Below are 18710 nucleotides of genomic sequence, written 5' to 3' on the forward strand. Positions count from 1 at the left end.
GTGGTGGTTGGTGGTGGGGGACGGGGTGGTCCTGACTATTCTGTTTCTCAAGGCCTTTCAACTTTTGCCAGAGTATTGAATTCCTTTTGGTCACAGAAGCTAAATTATGCATAGATTTTGTACCACCCTCTTCCAGCTGGATGCTACCTATCACATATAACCCCATAGTTGGGACAAAAAAAAAAAAAAAAACATTTCCTTTAGCTTCCAGATGTGCACACAATTAAGTCGGGGTGTGTATTATATCTTCCCCCTTCATCCTATACCATCAAAATAAGTCTTGTCTTACCTTTTCAAAGAGCCACAAAATAAATATTTTCTTGGTTCCCACCCCCCATTATTGCCAAATAATATTTATAATATTAATAATAAACCACAGAGTTCTCAGATGGGAACAAAAAAAAAATGGTTCCGGTTGCAATTCTTGGGGGGGGGGGATAAAACAATATTAAAAATAACAACAGAATCACTGTACTTTCTATAAATAAGTGGGTCCTGGGAGTGGGGCTGGGTGACAGGCAGGCGCTGGGGCGCCTACTACTTGCACACGAACTGGTCCACGATCTCCGTGCACTTCTTGCACTTGACGTAGCAGCACCAGTGGAACTTGCAGTGGCAGCGCTCGGTCTGCACGGTCTTGAACTGATCGTAGCCGCGGCCACAGCACATGAGCTCACAGCCGTCCATGCCCTCGGACGTCTTGTTGCACAGGCGGCCCTGCGTGCCCAGCGAGCCGGTGCTCTCATTGCGCACACAGTAGTCGGGGCTGGGGTCGATGTAGACCAGGTCCTGCGTGGTGGGCGAGTTGAAGCGGCTGTTGACCTGAACCAGCTTGCCCCGGCTGTTGAGCCGCATAGCCGCCGCGCTGTCATACTTCTCCTTCAGGGCGTCGCCCACCTTGCGGAAGTCGGCCAGCTGCAGCCAGCATGTCTTGAGGCTGCATGAGCCAGACACGCCGTGGCACTTGCAGGCCACGTCGGCCAGGTTGTACACCGTCTGCGAGGAGAAGAGGACAGTCAGCGGGCAGGTTCCCCTGGGAGGCAGGAGCCAGCGGGGGGCACAGGGACCAGGGTTCCCCTTGTTGGGGAGCCCTTGCCACCAGCTATTTCCTCCTCATCCTCCACCACCATTAGTCTGGTGTTTCTTCAAAACGTCTGCAAAATAAATAGGTTCCTAGCCCCTCCTTGTCATACATCATCAACAACAGCCACAGGTTCTGAATGGGAGCAGGAAAAAAAACGTTGTTCCACTTGCTTCTCCTTTTTTTTTTTTCTGCAGAGAAACAACAGCAGCAGCAACTCCTATGTCTTGAACACTCTTACTGGAAACTGTTTTCAATTCCTCACCTCCATCACCTGGATTCATCCCCACCATGAGCTTATGAGGGAAGAGCGCCATGGGCATAGCCAGGTGAGTCATTCATCCAACCACCAGGAAGCAGGGACACCGGCATGTGAACCAAACCAGGCAGGTGAGCTCCAAGGTCATGCTCAGGGTCTTACCACGGGCACCAGATGGAGGGTAGTAGGGCTGGGAGGGTGTCCAGTCCAGGTAGGATCAGGTTTCAAATCTCTACTCGCTTGCACCCTCATTAATTACTGCTGTGTGCCAGGCACTGTCATAAGAGCCTTACATTCATCATCTCATTTATTCATCCCAGCAAGACTGTAACCTGGGCTTGATTAGATAATGGCGTGGTGACACAGAGAGGGCAAGTAGCCTGCAGGTCACACAGCTCCAATGTGGAAGAACTGGGCCTGGGTCTCAGGTATCCTCATTCCTGCTTCATGCAGAGTCCCTGCTCTCACCTCACAAAGCCTAGGCCGAAAGTGTCCACCCCCAACCCAGGCAGACACAGCTTCTGTCCTGACTCTGCCCCTGACTTCAGGCAAGTGGCTTCACCTTTCCGAGCCTGTTTTCCATCTGGGAAGGGGACTGCGATGGTACCAACCTCACAGTACTTGTTACCAGGACAAAAGTAGGAGATGCACAAAAGTACTTATCAGGCAGGATGCACTCAGTAACTCTAGTCTTCAGGCTGAGGAGGGCACAGCATCTGGACGCTGGTTCTGGGCCTCACAGTAGCAGTGCCCATGGATCTGGCCCCATAGCACTGTGCCCAGCAGTCTGGGAGGTAGTGGCTGCCTATTTATAGTGCTGACTGCCCACAGCTCCTATGTCAGGGACCCTCCAGTGTGGTGCTGGCATGCTGCAGAGGGCTTGTCAGGAACCTGGAGGCCAGAGTGAATTAGAGGCTTCTTCCAGAACAGCTACCTTCTTTCTCCAGAGATTCACAAGGAGCTTTCTTCAAAGGGGGGCTAACGTGTCCTCCCTTGACACGAAGTGTTTCAGGCCCTCAGCTAGTCTGGGGAAGGGTTTTGCAAACATTTAACCTCTGCCCCGCTTTGAGGAAAATCAAGAGCTAATGTCCCAAGGAGATTCTACTATGACTTCCTGGCACAATGTCCAACTTGCCTTCCCCCGCACCTCTGCCCTCACTATCCTGGAGAAAAACTGGCTTCCATGCAATCTCATCCAGCAGGATCCAAGCTGAGTTCATTGCTCCCATTATAATACTTCTCCCAAACCCCAAAAAAACTCTAGTGAAATTATATTAAGGGTCCTTTTCCCACTTTTCCAAAATCTCCTCTTTCCACTAGGAAATCTCTTGACCCTCTCTTCTTTGTTGCTAAGCCCCTGATAATTTTCTCCCTGAGAGAAGAATCTAAGATCCCCAAAGATGAATGAAAGCACAAAAGTGAGTCCCAGTGGGGCCCAGAAGAGTCAGCCACACCTCTGTCCTGGAGGCATTTCTGGTCTGAGGTGCTGAACACCCTGCATGCAGAGTAAGGTGACATGTCCCGGATGAGGAGAGGACCATGGGCCTAGGTCCCATGGCAAGCAGGGCTGGCATGGCCACTACAGGCTGTGGTGGAGGTTGGCTGCAGCGGCACAAGAGCATCCACCCATTCAGCAGGCAGTATAGCAAGGGGGGCTCTCAGCAAGGCCACGCTCCCTTGGAGCAACTATCAGACCCCTCAGGGCACCACAGGTAAGATTCTGCAGAGTTCTTTCCCCGAACCCCCAAATATTTAAGATCAAATTTGAGAAGAATTAGGTTAGCTTGAACGATCTAGATAATCTTTGACTTTCCTATGTCCTTTACTTCATACTGTCTAGTAATTAAGTTATCATTTATCAAGCACTTACCACTGGCTGACACTAAACTCAGCCCTTTGAGTAAATCTTATGAAACTGTTACTTTGTAGGTCAGAAATGGTCAACTATTGGTAATTTCATAAGGTTCCATCTACAGTGAGTCCTCACACCAACCTCGAGGGAAAGTTAATGCTCATTTAACAGATGTGCAAGTGTGCAAACTGAGGCTCAGAAACAGAAAGGGACAGAATAGGATTTTAACCCAGACTTCTTTAGTCCTCAAACCTAGAGCCCTTAACCCCTGAGATGTGATACATGAGTTTAATAAGAAAGCGCTAGGCTTCCATCTCAATCCATTCATTCTTCTCTGCAGCCCTGAAGTGGTTCTCGAGCCTCAGTTTCCCAATCTTTAAAAATGAGGGCGTGCAGCCAGAGGCCTCGAAGGTTCCCTCCAGTTCTCTAGATTTTACTCTGTGATTATCATCCTTTTTTCTCACCCCAAAATACAGAAGAGTGAAATCTCTGACCAGAAAGTTCCTGGCACCTACATTGGGTTCTGCGAAAAAAATAATGGCCCTGGCTTTCAATGCTGCCAAAGTTAGGAAAAGTTTTCACCCCTTCATTTTAAAGCAGCCATAAAGTGCCATGTGTTCAACCGCAGGAAAAAAGGGTCTTTTTAACTATTGTGGGGGAGCTTTTCACATCCCCACCAGGGGAAGGAAAGCAGGACACAGGGAGTCTGGGGCTGCCCTGGAAGGACTTTCTCTCTGGACACTTCTGAGTGGCTTTCTCTTCTTTTCAGAGCCACCCTTGATGGGCTTGATGGTCAGACCTATAAAATTCCACACTGCTAAAAATGCTCCCAGTTTTCCTAGAAAAGCTCTTTTTAAAAACCCTCAATCCATCAGGCCAGCGATCTAATGACACAAGGAGGGGCACACAGAAAGAAGGGAGGGAGGTCACCCTGGAAGCTGGGCTGAGCACTTTCTCAGCTGGGCACCTACTGGGATAAATAACTCCCTCTCCCCAAATTTAAGCCCAACCACAAACTTGTTCCAGGGAGGAGGGCGGCGAACATTAGGAACATTTTTATTTCTGAGCTGGGCTGGCCACTTGCACTGGGGACTAATTAAAAAGTCAGAGAAAGCTCTTTCTCAGGCCACTGCAGGAGCACCTTGGCTGGAGGGGGCCCAGACGGGATGCTTCCCCTCCAGGAGGCCTTTCTGGGGTGTGCATCCCTCTCCAGGGAGGCTGAGCGTAGCTGGTAGGGAGGATGGGAAGTGGAGAGAACGAGACCAAAGCAGTGAGGGGGAGAGACCGGAAAGGCTAGGAAGGGAGGCGGAGACAGAGACAGGAAGAGCGGGAGACAGAGAAGCAGAGAGGGACAGACACGGGAGCGACCCCCAACCCCAGCCCTGGGCTGGACCAGCAGCCCGGGCCACTCACCCGGCGGCCGGCCTCGTTGTTGTGTAGGTTCATGAGGATGCGCGCGCTCTCGTAGGAGCCCTTGGCATGGATGCGCTCCCGCTCGCGGGCGTCCACGAACTCCTTGGCGAAGCGGTAGCCGTAGTCGATGTTGTCTCCGCAGCCGCCCCACAGCCAGTCCCGGGGCAGGTCCTTGGGGCGCGCGGCACGGCTGCAGCCGCAGGTGGACAGCTCGCCCTCTCGGCACGCGCGGCTCATGGCGTTGACCACCCCCGCGGCGCTCACAGCGTACGTGAAAGCCGTCTCGCGGCTGCCTGCGGGCGAGGACCGGTCAGCAAGCGCCCCTACGCCGCAGGCCCTCCGAGTGGGCTGCGGTGGCGAGGCAGAGGGCGGGTGGGGGTGGAGGTGGGGGGAGACCGGCTGGCACACAGCCGATCTCCCCCCACCTCTGCACATCCTCCTGGATGGAGACTCAGGGAGGCACGCCCAGTCACATCCCAGGGGGGCCCCCTGTAGGGGAAGCACGGAGACATCCCCCCAGATGCGCAGAAAGGGGACACACTGGAGTAGAGGAGCCCTAGTAGCTCTGCTCTGACATTTCAGAGCCCAAGGCAGGGATCTAAGCAGCGCTGGATTGATTTTTCTCTACACGTCTTGGTAAAATATTCCCAACTTTTTATTTCCCAAAATGCCCATGAAAGAAGTCAGTGAGGGAAAATGCAGAACTGGGGTAGACTTCCTTACAAGTATTTGAATGTTTATTATTTTCATTCTGAGTTACCCACAGGGCAGGACCATAGACATTGTTAGGCTTAGAGTCTCTGAAAGCCTCAGGCCCCAGTGGAAGCCACACACTGCAGCAGCCCCTCTCCACACCTGTGGCCACACTAGTTGTAACCTGGCTTCCCCTTCCTCCATCTGCAGCTTGAAGTCTGTCTCTGAACAAGGCTCCTGACTTCCCCAGAGGACATTTCTAAACTGGTTCCTACAGAGGTTTTTGTTTTTGTTTTTGTTTTTTTGGTTCCTACAGAGTTTGAAATGAAACTTGCCTCTTCTTAAATCTCAGGTTGATAATTCCCACTCAAGAAGGTAAGCCTCTACACTTCTAAAACAGCCTGCAGTTCTTTAATTTCACTTTGCCAATTCCCAACAGCCTTTGACTCACAGCGTTAGGATAAAAACAAGAGGGGGAAAAAAAAACCCACAATCTAAGGGGAGAAGAAAAAAAAGTTGTAAAGATGCTACAAGCCTAGGGGAAAAAAGTTTTCTCCTTCCATAAAGCTTGTAAATATCACCCTATAAAAGGGTTCTATAGGAGGCCTCTTTGTAAGAAGAAAAATGGAGGTGACCATAGCTTACCTTAACCCCCACTTGCACATGGGGGCATTTCTACATGTAACAAGAAGTCACTTAATGAAAGCATGCTATGAGAGAAAGGGTTAACACCCAGCCAGCTGAAGCTGGGCCTGGGGGATGGGGGGTGGGCTCATTTTCCTCAATTATAAAATAAGGGTATTGAACTAGATGCCTAGGAAGAAAAAGGCCCCTTCTGGCACTAGAATACTTGTACCAGGATCAGTTTCTCCTATACTAAGAGGGCCTGCTAACCATCTTTTGTTGAAGAGGGTGGGGACACAAGAACAGCTGACAATAGAACAGAGCCCCAACCAGAAGGGCTGTCCTGTAGGAGGATGGCTCTACTAGTTCAAGGATCCCACAGGTTGCCCTTTTCTTGGATGTCTGCTCCACACTTTAATCCACAGCCATTTGTGATTCCCCTCCCAGGAATGGCGATGGTTCTGATTTACCAGACCTACCCTCCCACATTTTAAAAAATGAATAACTTGAGGAGTGTGCTGGTGGTTGGCAGGAGGATCCAGAAAGTTCCTGTGGGGGTGTTACATCTATCTAGCTTGAATTAACAAGGCAGCAAGCATGAAGGGAGTGGAGAGAGATGAGGAGAGCAGACAGATTGTAGGGAGTGATTTGAGGATTAACACTGATAATACAGAAAATGCTGTGTCTCTGGATACGAGACTTGGAGAATAACAAGGCAGCTTGAGGAAGAGAGATAAACCATCCTCTGAAGCCAGAGGAAAATAAAACACTGTCCTGTGAGTATACAGAAGGGAAAAGGGGGGGGGCTTTTATACAAAACACAATAATGCTGCTATTTCCTAAGTCCAGCTTGAGCTTTTCCCTTTTTTGCCCCAAAATCAAAACCTGGTAGAAAGCTCTAAGTTAACTGATCACTGCAGGGAAACCAACAGCTTGACAAGTCTTGACAAGTGCTCTTGGTAACGACCTGAGGATAGAGTCACCCTGGGTGGGATACTGCTGGTCCAGTTGCATCTCTCTCCCTGGGATGGGTACTCCTACTCCCATCCTCAGCCTCTTAAAAAATGATGTCTTTCCTATACATCTTTTCACAGCACAGAAACAAACACAAGCCAGAGACAAAAGCTTGAAGGAAAGGGCAGCACGATGAAAAATGAGAACGTTTCCAAAATGAAGAGTGGGCCCTTCATGAGGTACCTGTGTATAGTCTCCAGTGAGAGAGAAGGTTGAGGGGTTGGGGGTGGCAGCCTGAGTGTCTCAGACACCAGCCCCACCCAGGGTCAGATTTGCAGGCACAAGAACTGTCCTCCACGTCCCTGGTGTGCAGAATACTCTGGAGTGGGCACCTACCTACACACCTTCTAGCATCAAAGGTGTTTTCAATTTTCCCTTAGCTCATTCTCTTCAAACACCCTTAAATAGAAAAGTGAAAGCTAAGTAACTTTTCCACTCCTGGGGTGGGGTCCATGTTCCTTTTCTATAAAAATCTATTCTGTTTTTTTTTCTCGCCATCTCTCTTAAAGGCCCTGTGTGCTGCTGCGAGCCAAGCCACCCAGCAGCAGCTTTCTGCCTTGCCCAAGGACACCTGAGGATCCCAGGGCAAGGCCCTCCCAGGCCCTCAGTGGGCTTGATGATAGGATCTAGGTGGGATCTCTCCTCTGAGGCTGTCAGGAAGATCCAGTCTGCCCACTTTCCATCAACCCAGACAGTGCCACACAGCTGAGGACCAGAGAGCATACTTACAGGGAACAATTAAATACAGGCCTTTGCACCAAGGGTTCTGCTTGTTCCCTGAGGAAGCAGGCTCTCTGAATCCTGGACCACATTTTAAATCAATCTTCAGCGGAACTCAAATCCACTTAGCAAATGATAGCTTATTCTGAACATTTTGGCCCCAAACAGGCTATGTATGAAGAGGATCTTAAATCTGTGTTCCAGTGACTACACAGAAAAACAATTCCAACTGCTGTTTTCCTTCCTCGTTACCATCAGAGGTGTATGACTGTCACTAACTCATAGACATGGGAAAAAGTGCTCCTGGGTTGGAAAGGAAGGCAGTTTAGGCGAAACATATAAGGCAGAGGTGAGAGGGGAAAGCTAACAGGTCACCCTTCTGATGTTTTGTTTTGTTTTTTAAAGGGGGTTCTGTTGACTCACAATATGAAAATGCAGGAAAATCAAGTCTCCACTACACTCCCAGTTAACTACATAGGGCAGCCCAGACTTAGGGGGAGAACTCCTGTGTTCCTGAAGCTTAACTCCTAGATGCAGATTCCAGTATATACATTAGCACATTTTAATCATTAACAGGAAGGACAAAGCCCTATGAAACTCTGCAGGCGAAGGCTGCAGACCATTTTCCCATTCAATTAGAGGAACGGCTTCCAGTCCTGTATTATTTTAGTTTATGAAGCCGCTTGGCTCAAACATTCACTGACAAGTCTTTTTTGTTCTCAATGAAAGCACTTTTCAGGGTTTTTAAAAAAGCATTTTATCCACCCGTGACAGATATTAAGCCAACTTTTTATCTTCAGTCAGTATAAATAGTTAATTGCTTTGATAAACTGCTTCTTATTTTAAGAGTCACTGCAGTCATATTAATTATAAGTGCTTGTTTGCCTAAAAGTAAAGAGACCAAAAATATTCACTAGAAAACACACACAGGACCCCATCTGTCAGACTGTACCCTATGCTCATCAACCAAACCAGAAGTAAACTGAGTCTTCAAATTCTTTGCCTTTAGCTCAGTTTTAATGCTGCCACCTCCTCTCTGAATGGAATAACAAGTTCAACAACGCATTTAAAAAGATAGAATTGCAATAAGATCCTGCTGTAGAGCACAGGGAACTATCTAGTCAGTTGTGATGGAACATGATGGAGGATAATGTGAGAAAAAGAATACATAGGTATGACTGGGTCACTTTGCTATACAGTAGAAATTGACAGAAAGCTGTAAATCAACTATAATGGAAAAAATAAAAATCATAAAAAATAAAAAGATAGAATTGGACTGTGAGCAATACATTAAATTTTTTTTAATGTTTCTAGATTTTTTTTAGAGTTTCTAGATTAAGATCTGAAGCCCATGCTTTAATATCACTCACTGGCCAACACACATACAAATGTAAATTGGATCACTATTAATTCAAATTCTTTTGGGAACTAAAAAGAAAGCTTTTAACATCTATATCTCAATAGCCTTAGGAAGTATCTATCTTGGGAAAATTAAAACCTTATTTTCTTCCAACACATCCAGCATTCTGAAAGATGCCAATGTGTTTAGCTTGACAGCTGGGCCACCTGAATTGTGGCTTAAGTTAGGAAACTTCTAGCAGTTAAGAGTTTTGAAGTTTAAAAGGATGCAAATGACGCAGCTTTCCTTATCTACCTTTGAGACAATAAGGGTTCTGCTAGTATTTTAAACAAGATGCTTTTCAGAAAAACCAAGTGTTCAGAAAAATGAAGGTGTCTTTGATGCTCCCCTCTCCCTCGTGCTGTGGCTCAAGGACTCCAAAACTTAGAGTTAGGGGTGAGGACAGGAAGGACCACAGGTAACCATAATGACAAAATCCCCAAGCCACCACCCTGCTGGAAGAGTCCCTCCATAAACAAGCACGAAAAGCTTCTCTGGGGCAAGGTGGATATTTAAAAATACGTTAAATAGTTCCTACCTATCTGCATGACCCTGCCGAAGACGGAGGTGTTATCCACCGTGCTGCAGTTCCACCTCCGGTGGCGGAACTGATACTGGCATTCTTTGATGCCTGTCTTCGCGCCCTCTCCGATGTACTGCATGTGGTCCTGATACAAGTGGCATAGTTTCTTCTGTCCTTGAGAAAGTCCTGCCAGTTGGCTGCAGAGAGGCTGTGCTCCTATGATATATACTTCTGACATCTGAACAGGGTTATTCATACCTAAGGACCTGAAAAAGGGGGGGAGATGTGCATTCAAGATTTACGTGAACTCTCAAGGTGGGCCCTCTGAAAACATGTCAGCAATACATGGTTTTAAGCACACAGATGCTTTTTCTCTCCTGCTTGTCCTCATGACAAAGTATGAGAAGGGCTTCATAAAACTCCTCTGTTTAAACTCCACTCAGAAAACGGAGGTATTGTGTAGTCCCCATCCCGCCATCTGGCTTTCAGAGTTTTCACTCCCTTCCTTGCCTTTCCTTCCCATATACCTGAACCAAAATTTCTGAAATCCACACAGAGAGGGGGGAAATGGCGGTCTGGGGGGCAGGCCTCTGACATTAGAGAAAATGACTGACTTTGCCCCACAAATTGGACTGATCTGCCTTGAAAATGTATGAATGCCGAGAGTAGACACAATTAGACACGGGTAGGAGATAGCAGCTCCTTCTGACTGATGGAAGAACAGCGGGACACGTATACAGACTGAAGAAAATTCACCCGGATCTGGACATTTCAAAAGGGCTCCTTATGTGATTGTGAAGGACCCAAGACAGGGTATCCAGTGAACAGAAGTCATGCTTGGCAGTCAGAAAAATGCTGTTCATTTATAGGGAAAAAATATCCAGAACATGTCAAAAATAATCCTCTGAATATACTGCAGTCTATCCTCAAGGCCCCTACCAGAAAGAAACCCTCATTTAGGGTCATTTGACTACTTTGAGTCAAGCTCTTTTTGATCAAATTTCAAGCCCCCAATACGTCTCCACTTGGAGTTTAGCTGTCTTCCTAGAACTCTGCCTACTTCAGACCCTGAAGGTTAATAACCTCAAGTGACAAAATAAACGTTGAACTCACTTTTACTACCTAGAGGTGGCAAAAAGTAAATTTTATAGATAGGCTTACAATTATTAGAGAAGTGTATTTTAGTTCCCTTTTATTACATGATGTACTTACAAGCATACATCTAACCAAGGGCCTCATACAAAAAGGTCTAAATTTATAGGCTCCTATTCCCTGTGGCGCTAAAGATAAGTTTCACAGTATAAGCAAATTAAAAGAAAATTCTGATTTAGATACATATGTGATATATAGGTATTAGATAAATTCACCCAAGTTCACGATTCAGCTTTAAATAATGCAGCATCATACAAATGAATCTTTTTTTAAAAAAAGAATATGCACATAGAATAAACTTACCACCAAGAATTGGCTTCTATTACAACCTGGGCGAAGGAGATAAATATGGCCAAAGCCATTAGGAAGAACTTGGAAGACATTGCCCTTCCAGCCGTCCCCAAAGCAACTCCTGGGCTTAATATTCCAATCGACTTCTGGAGAGGGAAGAAAGGAGCAGATGTTTATTGCCTCTCAGATAATTTTCAGGCATACAAGTTTAAACAACGGAAGCATCCGGGGTCTCTTAAGTTTACTGTTGATTGACTGCGCTTCTCCTCCGTGAGTTTTTTGAAGGCAAGATATAGGCAGTTTCTTTTTCCAAATTAATCCACCCACGCAACCTCACCAGGAAATCTGATTTCGCTGGGATCCTGCGCGCGGGGCACGCCAGCGATTACAAACATGTCTCAATGCTGTTGAGTCAAAGCCCCGGTGCCAGGCGCTGCCTCCTTCCTGCTTGCTTGAGTCCCGCACCCCCTCGCTCCCCTCTAGTTCGCGCAGCGCTCTGTCCCTCCTCGGGAATTCACTCGGGGAACCCGCCGCCACCCTCGTCCTCTCCCAGACCTGGGACGAGCAACAAGTGGAGCCAGAATTAATTCCATGGGCGAGAGGAGCGAGAAGGCGAGTGGAGCGAGTGGAGCGCGCTGCCGGCGGCTGCGGAGGAGGCGGGGTGGCCCGCGCGGGGGTGGGGGGTGGGGTGGGGGCAGGACGCGGGAGGGAAGGGCAGGGGGTGGGGGGCGAGGCCCCCGGGAGCAACGCGCAAGAGAGTGCCCAGCTGGGAAACTCGGCTCCGAATTAACATCGTCTGTTTCGTAATCAGTTTACGGCCCGCTTTGGGGAGAGCCACTTCCAGAGGGGGAAGGGCAGCCTGGGTTTCCTTAGAACGCTCAGCAGCCAGATTGGATTTGGGGCGGGGGGGGCACAGCGGAGAAGAGGGGAGAGCAAGCTGCTCTCCCAACCAAGGAAGCCAGAAAACAGTGCCCTCTCCCCTGCCTTCGGCCGGCCTCCTCCTCGGACTCAGTGTACCCCAAAGAAGGGATGTATTCCAGAGGAAGGAAGAGGGTCTGGGTCCCTCTGTCCTGAGAGAGGGGATCTCTTTCCTGTTCCCCCAAGCCTCCCCCAAATTCTGATTTTCTCGCTCCCCCTACCACCTCCTCCGGTGGTCCCCACTCCCGGTGGCTGCCACGGAGAGAGGGGAAAGGAAGCCAAGGGGGACTCCAGTTTCCTTTGGTCCTGGTCTGGAGTTGTCGACCACTTCGCCATCGTGGCACCATGAGCCTGGTTTTGGAACACTGATACCCAACCCTCCACCCCAATCAGACTCGGTTGGGTCAATCCCGAATGGTGAGGGTGCAGGACCAGGCCAGAGCCGGTGCAAGTGAGCCCCCGGAGGAGCCAGAGAAGCGCCGGCTCCCGCGCCCCTGGATTCCAGGGCGCAGAGGGCTCAGGCGGTGAAGGTCCTAGTCCTGAAGAATTTCGGGGCAGGGGCCGGCCTTGGAAGCTTCCGCTGCCGTCCTCCCCACCGGTGACTTCTCCACCTGTAGGCGGCGGGGCGGAGGGAGGTGGTGGCCAGTGCGGGTGGGAGGGTTTCCAAAATCCCCTTTTACATCTCTGATAAGAGTAAGCCGCGCTGCGCCTCCCTCAGCCTCCGAGGGAGCCCCTTCCTCGGGAAAGGAAAGGTGAGCCTCCTCCAGGCGTGGAAGGGGCCTGGCCTGGAACCTGCACCGGAAAAAGACTGAAGGGACCTAGGCAGCCGTGGAAACGCGATGGGGCTCAGGAGCGCGCAGCGGCTTTTCCATGCCAGCGCCCTCTTGTTCCGGACTCCTCGGGGCTTCTCAAGAGGAAATGCCTATGTGGTCCCCAGTGCCCGCTACCCAGAGCTCTGCGCCCGTGGCCCACTCGTCCCCCAAACGCCGCAAAGCTGGGGGCGCATCTGGGAGAATAGAAACCTGGGGTTTCCCCAGCCTAGGAGAGAGTAGCTCGGTCTTCCTCCCCACCCCCGCCCTAAGTGTCAAGTTTCCTCCAGGGGAGGGGGTGGGCTGCGGGGGCCGCCTTAGAGTGCGGCCCAAGCTGCAAAGTCTACTCTCCCATTCGGTGGCCCAGGCCTTGCGCACACACACTCATGCACATCCACACACTCGCTCATGCACAGACACACACACTCCGACGTGTTTCCGAGGCAGCGGCAAAAACCGCTGCCTGTAGCGCGCATTTTCCAAGCTTCCCGACCTGCTGGGCGCGCGGGGCGGGGCGCAGGCAGCAGAGAAATTGATAACAGATTCGGTGGATTACTGCGGATCTCTTTGTTAGAGGCGAAGCCACACAAACCGAACCCACTCTCGGCCCCACGACCTCGGAGAGAGTCCACTTGTTTACAAAGCTGGGGCCAAATGGGAGCGGGCCATTGGGTTTCTGAGACTTGGGTCTCACAGCTCTGGGCCAGTGGTGTCCCAATGGGGATCCAGCAGGAGAGCCCCACGAGTCGGTCTCCACTTAACCCGGCGCGCTTGCCCGGAAACACCTTGGCCCTCTTCCCGCTCCAATCCCCTCGCAACCTAGAAAAGGCCCCACAACTTTGAAAGACTGAAAGAACCCACAGCAGACTCACTAATAAATACATCTACTCTGTAGTGTAAACATCCCTGCCTGTTTACCGAGAGAACTGATCCTAAGAACACGAACGGAGTCTTCTCCGGAGACTATCACACCGAGGGTAAAACAAAAGTTCTGGGCAAAAGCTGAGTTTGCCAAAGAACGGGCTACAAGTTTTTGAACACTTTCAGGGCCCCAGGAAGCCAACTTTGTAAGGATCCTTGGAATCCTTTGCTAGTGTGCGACGGGGAGAGGGGTTTCGGGTGTTTGAGAGGTTCAAGCGTAGGGGAAGAGGGAGGTGAGGGTAAAGTGGTCTCATACCCTTGCTTCCATCCCCAAACAGACCAGTGTATAGGCTGTTTATTCTTTCTCTCCTCCACAGCTTTCACACTGGATTAAAAGCGTTCGTAACCCTTCTTTATCAATTGGCCTGTGGACCGGGAGTGATGAGGGTCTAGCGGCTAGTTTAGAGGACGTTCCGGGCCACAGAACGATTCGGAAGGCTAGCACGCACACACCGGGGCACCCAACTCAGAGGCTGAGGTCCCTAAAGAGTTCTCCCCGGGCAAGGTGAAGATCCTCGACCCGAGGCAGGCTGGCTCTGGGCATCCCCTTCCACTTTCACACTTCCACGCCCAGCCCCACCCCCACCCCCTACCTCCAGTTTCTGGGAGCAGAAATGATGAGGGAGAAACTAGGAGGAAAAAATCAGATTGACCTGGGCTAGGGGTGGCGAAAAGTAAAGAAAACTCCAAGAATCCCAGCTCTTAGTAGGAAATAAATTTTGTTTTCCCCACTGCGATCTCTCCCTAAAGCAAGGAAAAAAATGGAGAAAATTGCCGGAGAAAAATTCAGTTGCAGCCACAAAGTTGGGGCGTCCTGCCCCGAGGAACGTGCAGAGAAGCAGGAGGGAATGATGACAAATGAGCTGGCCCAGGCTGAAAGGAAGTCCACTTTGGGGGAGCAGACAAGGAGCCAGAGCTCTCCCAGCCTCTAGCTTGGGTGCAAAGGAGCAGCGCTAGCCCCGAGCTGCAGGATGTGTCCGCTGGCTGAGTGCTGGAAGGAGGTGGGGCGGTGGGAAGAGAGAAAGTGAGAGAAGGGAGTTCCCTGAACCCAAATCAGTTCAAGGAAGGTGTACAACTTCAGACTGCTTCCATTCAAAACTAAGAGCACAACCAGTAACAGGGCATCTGCAAAGGAAGAATGGTGGCCACGTCTAGTCCTATTCCTTGCTTCACCTCTTCTACCTCGGCAAGGCTCTCCAAGGCTCTCCAGACTGCAAGACCTCTCTCTTGCTCGCTCGCTCGCTCTCTCTCTCTCTCTCTCTCTCTCTCTCACACACACACACACACACACACACACACAGAAATACCACCCCACCTTCCAACACAAGATGTCTAGTTCTCTCTAGGCACAGGTTTTCAACTCTGTCCAGAAAAAAACAGCTACATATTAAATGAAAGATAAAGAAAATTAAAGAACAGTTCAACCCCCTCTCTTCATAGGCAGTTTCAACTCCACTTTTCAAGGAAAAAACTGAGGCCAAAAGAGGAAAGCACCACTTGTCCTCCACCACAGAGAGACCAGATGGGAGCGCCAAGGTCAGACCTGAGGCCTTCTAGGGCGACTATCCTGTTCCTACTGCATGGAGAAGGAGTACCAACCCTTCCTTCACCCACCGGAGCCCCATTTGCTGGGTCGGACCCTTGGCCCCTTCCATATTGCACTGGCTGCGTAATTCAGCTTCTCCTCTGGAGGCCTCCGAGGGGCCCTCCAGGGTTAGTGGGACCTGGTGATCTGAAGGGATGTGCAGAGCCAGAGATGGGAGGAAGAGGCGAGCCGCAGGGCTCCTGCACGGAACAAACTCCGAGACGTCCTACCTCAAGGCAGCCAACAGGGGGCAGCCGGTACCGCACAGCGAAGAAGAAAAGGCTAAGGGACGCGCAGAGCTCTGCGCGCACAGTGCTAACCCCTTGTGCACCGGGGCGCTCGGTTGAGGGCAGAGAAAAAGCTAAGGGACACTCCGGCTGGGCCTCCAGAGGAGGGTCTTCCTTTACCGCGCAGTGCCTGGCTAGGGCTAGTATATCCAAGATCCTAGAACTGACCCTTTACTCCCATCCGCCTCCCGAAACGAAGGGCACAGTTCCACACACAATTTCCACTGCCTCCCTGCGTTTACACGCTCTCAGCATTGGCCCCTCGGAACTCTCCTGGCAGAAGAGGTCTAGAAACAAAATCTCCGCATCTGGCTGGAGCAGCCCGTTGGCGGGAGGGCAGGGGCTGAGGAGGTGCGATGCTACCGCTGGCTCCAAGTGACTTTCAAACAGTGCAGTCAGCTGTCCTTTTAAAAAGAAAGACAAGAGAGAAGGGGCCCCGATGCCAGACTGCGATTGGAAAGTAAAACAAGGCCGCGGGGTCTCCAAGTTTGGGATTTAAAAACTTTTTTTTTTTTTTTTTGGAGGGAGAAAGGGGGAATCTATTTTCCTTAGGAAAAATCTTAATTCCAATTCCAAGCTTATTTTCTAGAATACTGAAAAGGGAACGGATCAAGAAAAAAAAATGAAAATAAGGATAGAAGCTTGGAAGACGGAGAGGAAAAGTTTGGAAAACAGCAAGTTATATTGCAGGAAGAAATTGTTAACTTTTCGTAAAAGTGAACTTTCGGTGACCCTTGGAGTGTGTGACTCGGCTTTAACATACAACTGACAATTAAAACAAACAAGAGTTCACAAACTGCTCCCCTCCCGCTCTCCCAATGCGGAGGCCCAAATGTTTCTAAAGGACAAGGCAGATTTCGCTCAGAGACCAGGGCGCGCTCTCCCAGGGGAGAGGATTAAAGCCACTACTGCCAATGCTCCCTGCCCCCTTCACCGCTGCAAAGTGCGGAGCTCACCCAGCGGAGGCTAATAATGCTAATAACGCGACCCGGCTCCCCGAGCCGGGGTGCGCGCTGGCCCCCGGCCAGGCACTCTTAAAGGCGCAGGGCCAGCAGCGCGAGGGTTCCCCCGCCTTGAAGAGCCTACAACCTGGCCTCCAGCTGCAGAGGGCGGGGGCGGGAGGGGCGGGGGTGTGCTGTTCTGGTATAGTCGGCCCCTAGTCCAGCTTCACGGTCTCTCAACCAAGGAGTTCCCTTCTTCTGAGTCCCGGCCACATACCCTCTCGGTGCCCGCGCAGTGGGCGCTCGGTAAATATTTATTAAATTGAATCATTATCCTGTTACTGAAATATACATAGTAAATTACGCTCATGTTTCTCAGGGCAAAAGGAAAGTCGTCCGTAAACCTCTCTCGGTTTTCTGCCCTGGCTCTTCCCCACTTTTTCTCCTAAGTCTAAAAAGTTTGTAGAACGTCTGGTGGGACAAGAAGCGGTCTCCCGGAAGACAGAGCTAAAGCGCGGGGGTTGGGAGGCAAAGAGATAGGGGTCCCTGCCAGCTACGCGGGAGTTCTAGCCTCTTCGGGCAGTAGGAGAAATAGGGGGAGGGATAGGAAGGAGGTGGGGGAGATTCAGTTAACTTCCAAAAGAAAAAAAGTAAAGAAAAAAAGTGGCGAGCGTCGGCGGCGCACGGAACACCTACCTTCATGGCGAGGGGGAGGGGGCGCGGGGAGGAAGTCTCCACCAAAGCGAGGGCAGCTGAGGAATCCGAGCGGAGCGGCCGGGTTAAGCCCGGGGGGAAGATCTGGCGCAGAGCTGCGGGCTCCTCCAAGGCGCGTCGGTTAGGCTCAGGGAATCGGCGTCTAAGCGGTCACTGGCGCCCGAGTCGGGGTGCCCGAGCCGAAGCAGCGCTGGGATGCGCCCGGGAACCGAGGGGGCGCCGAAGCCCGCCTGCCGGCAGCAGGAGCAGACTCGAGCCGGCGCGCAGCAAGGGAGCCGCGGGTCCGGCGAGGGCGCGCAGGCGACTGTTCCGCGGCGAGGCGCTCCCTCTCCAACGTCCATCAGCGACGGCGGTAATTAGGGCTTTCCAACCCCAAATGTGGGCGTGATTGTGCAAAAGACTTTACAACAAATAATAAAAAAAAAAATTCTTCACAAGAGGGTGAAAAAAATGCCCCACAACTCAACTCTGGCCCCGGGCGGGGGGCGGAGGAGGAGATCCGTGCGCCCAGGTGCCCCCAGTCCATTCACACCACGAATCCTGCAGACTCCTGGCGGCTCACGCCTCCTGATCTCCAGCTCCTCCTCTCCAAATCTGTGGCCGATACGTCTGCTTCCAGGCGCTGATCCTTTGGCCGTGAGTGTGTGGACGTCTGTGTACACACACAGACACACACCCAAACACACACACCCACTGCAGCTTGGGGGCCACAGAACAATCAGGCGCGCATGTTTTTTTCCCTGGGAGATGCCGCTGAAAACGCACAAGTCGCCATCCGAGCTGCAAGAGTCAGCGCCAACTTTTGTCCTTTCATTTTAGGGTCTGGCAGAAAAGGGGAAGCAAACTGAGTAAAAGCCGTCCCCGAACGTTCTGCCTCCGGTGGGTTCGGGGACGATGGGCGACTGCCCCAGGGGAGGCACTGGCTCCCCCCTCCCCACCTCCTTCGCTCTCCTGGTTAATCCCCCTCTTTTCCCCGCCTTTCCTGGGCGAAGGGCGAAGAGGCGCGAGGGCACCGCGGCCGTGGGGCTGGGGAGGAGCGAAGGGCTCCGCGGCTGCAGTTCAGCTCCGGCGGTCCATGGCCGGCGCGGTTGCCCACCTCCTCCTTTGGCGCCGAGGCCGGAGGGGCGGGAGAGCAAGCAGGCGGGCGACGGGCGGTCGGGGCACGGCAGCAGCGGCGGCAGGAGGAGCTCGCTCGGCGGCGGCCGCAGGGAACCGGACTCTGGGCGGCGGAGGCGGCGCCTCGGAGCTTGCAGCAGCCTTCCACGCGTTCCTGCGCCCCGCAGACAGACTGACCGACCGCAGGGACCTCGTCCCCCCCACCCACCCCCCGGCCCTCCTGGCCAACTGCCTCCCTCTTTCCCTCCCTCTTTCAGGACTCCTCTTTCCCCTGGTGTTCTCAGAGAGGGGGAAAAAAGCCAAAAAAACACTTTTTTAAGTTGCAGAACCAAAGGGGCCTGGAAAGAGCACGGGTATGGGGGTGGAGGGGAGGGAAAAAAAAAACCCTCAACTTTGCC

General features: G+C 51.4%; 1 protein-coding gene and 1 long non-coding RNA gene across 3 annotated transcripts; one reads left to right on the forward strand and one right to left on the reverse strand.

Moving 5' to 3' along the window:
* Positions 1-348: 348 nt before the first annotated feature.
* Positions 349-18128, reverse strand: WNT5A (Wnt family member 5A). Of its 2 annotated transcripts, none has more exons than XM_047777121.1 (5): positions 17179-18128; positions 11034-11167; positions 9594-9844; positions 4606-4898; positions 349-996 (listed from the first exon to the last, which is right to left on the reverse strand). In XM_047777121.1, exons 1-5 carry the CDS (start codon positions 17182-17184, stop codon positions 538-540), a joined length of 1143 nt encoding a protein of 380 aa, XP_047633077.1. In that variant the 5' UTR covers positions 17185-18128; the 3' UTR covers positions 349-537. The 2 variants fall into 2 exon arrangements, with proteins under 2 accessions (XP_047633077.1, XP_047633087.1); XM_047777131.1 differs by lacking the exon at positions 17179-18128 and adding an exon at positions 11577-11655 and having other exon boundaries at positions 414-996.
* Positions 5026-8786, forward strand: LOC125125724 (uncharacterized). The gene is made up of 3 exons (XR_007134466.1): positions 5026-6698; positions 7017-7115; positions 7446-8786. It is a non-coding gene; the product is annotated as an uncharacterized LOC125125724 (long non-coding RNA).
* Positions 18129-18710: the final 582 nt, after the last annotated feature.

This window comes from Phacochoerus africanus, chromosome 1 (genome assembly GCF_016906955.1).
Source record: "Phacochoerus africanus isolate WHEZ1 chromosome 1, ROS_Pafr_v1, whole genome shotgun sequence".
NCBI lineage: Eukaryota > Metazoa > Chordata > Mammalia > Artiodactyla > Suidae > Phacochoerus > Phacochoerus africanus.

Excerpts from the sequence above, each read along its gene's own strand:
- WNT5A (XM_047777121.1), bottom strand. Across the intron at positions 4,899-9,593 it reads CGGCAGGGTCATGCAGATAG|GCAGCCGCGAGACGGCTTTC; the intron begins GTAGGAACTATT and ends CCTCGCCCGCAG. Across the intron at positions 997-4,605 it reads ACAACGAGGCCGGCCGCCGG|ACGGTGTACAACCTGGCCGA; the intron begins GTGAGTGGCCCG and ends TTCTCCTCGCAG.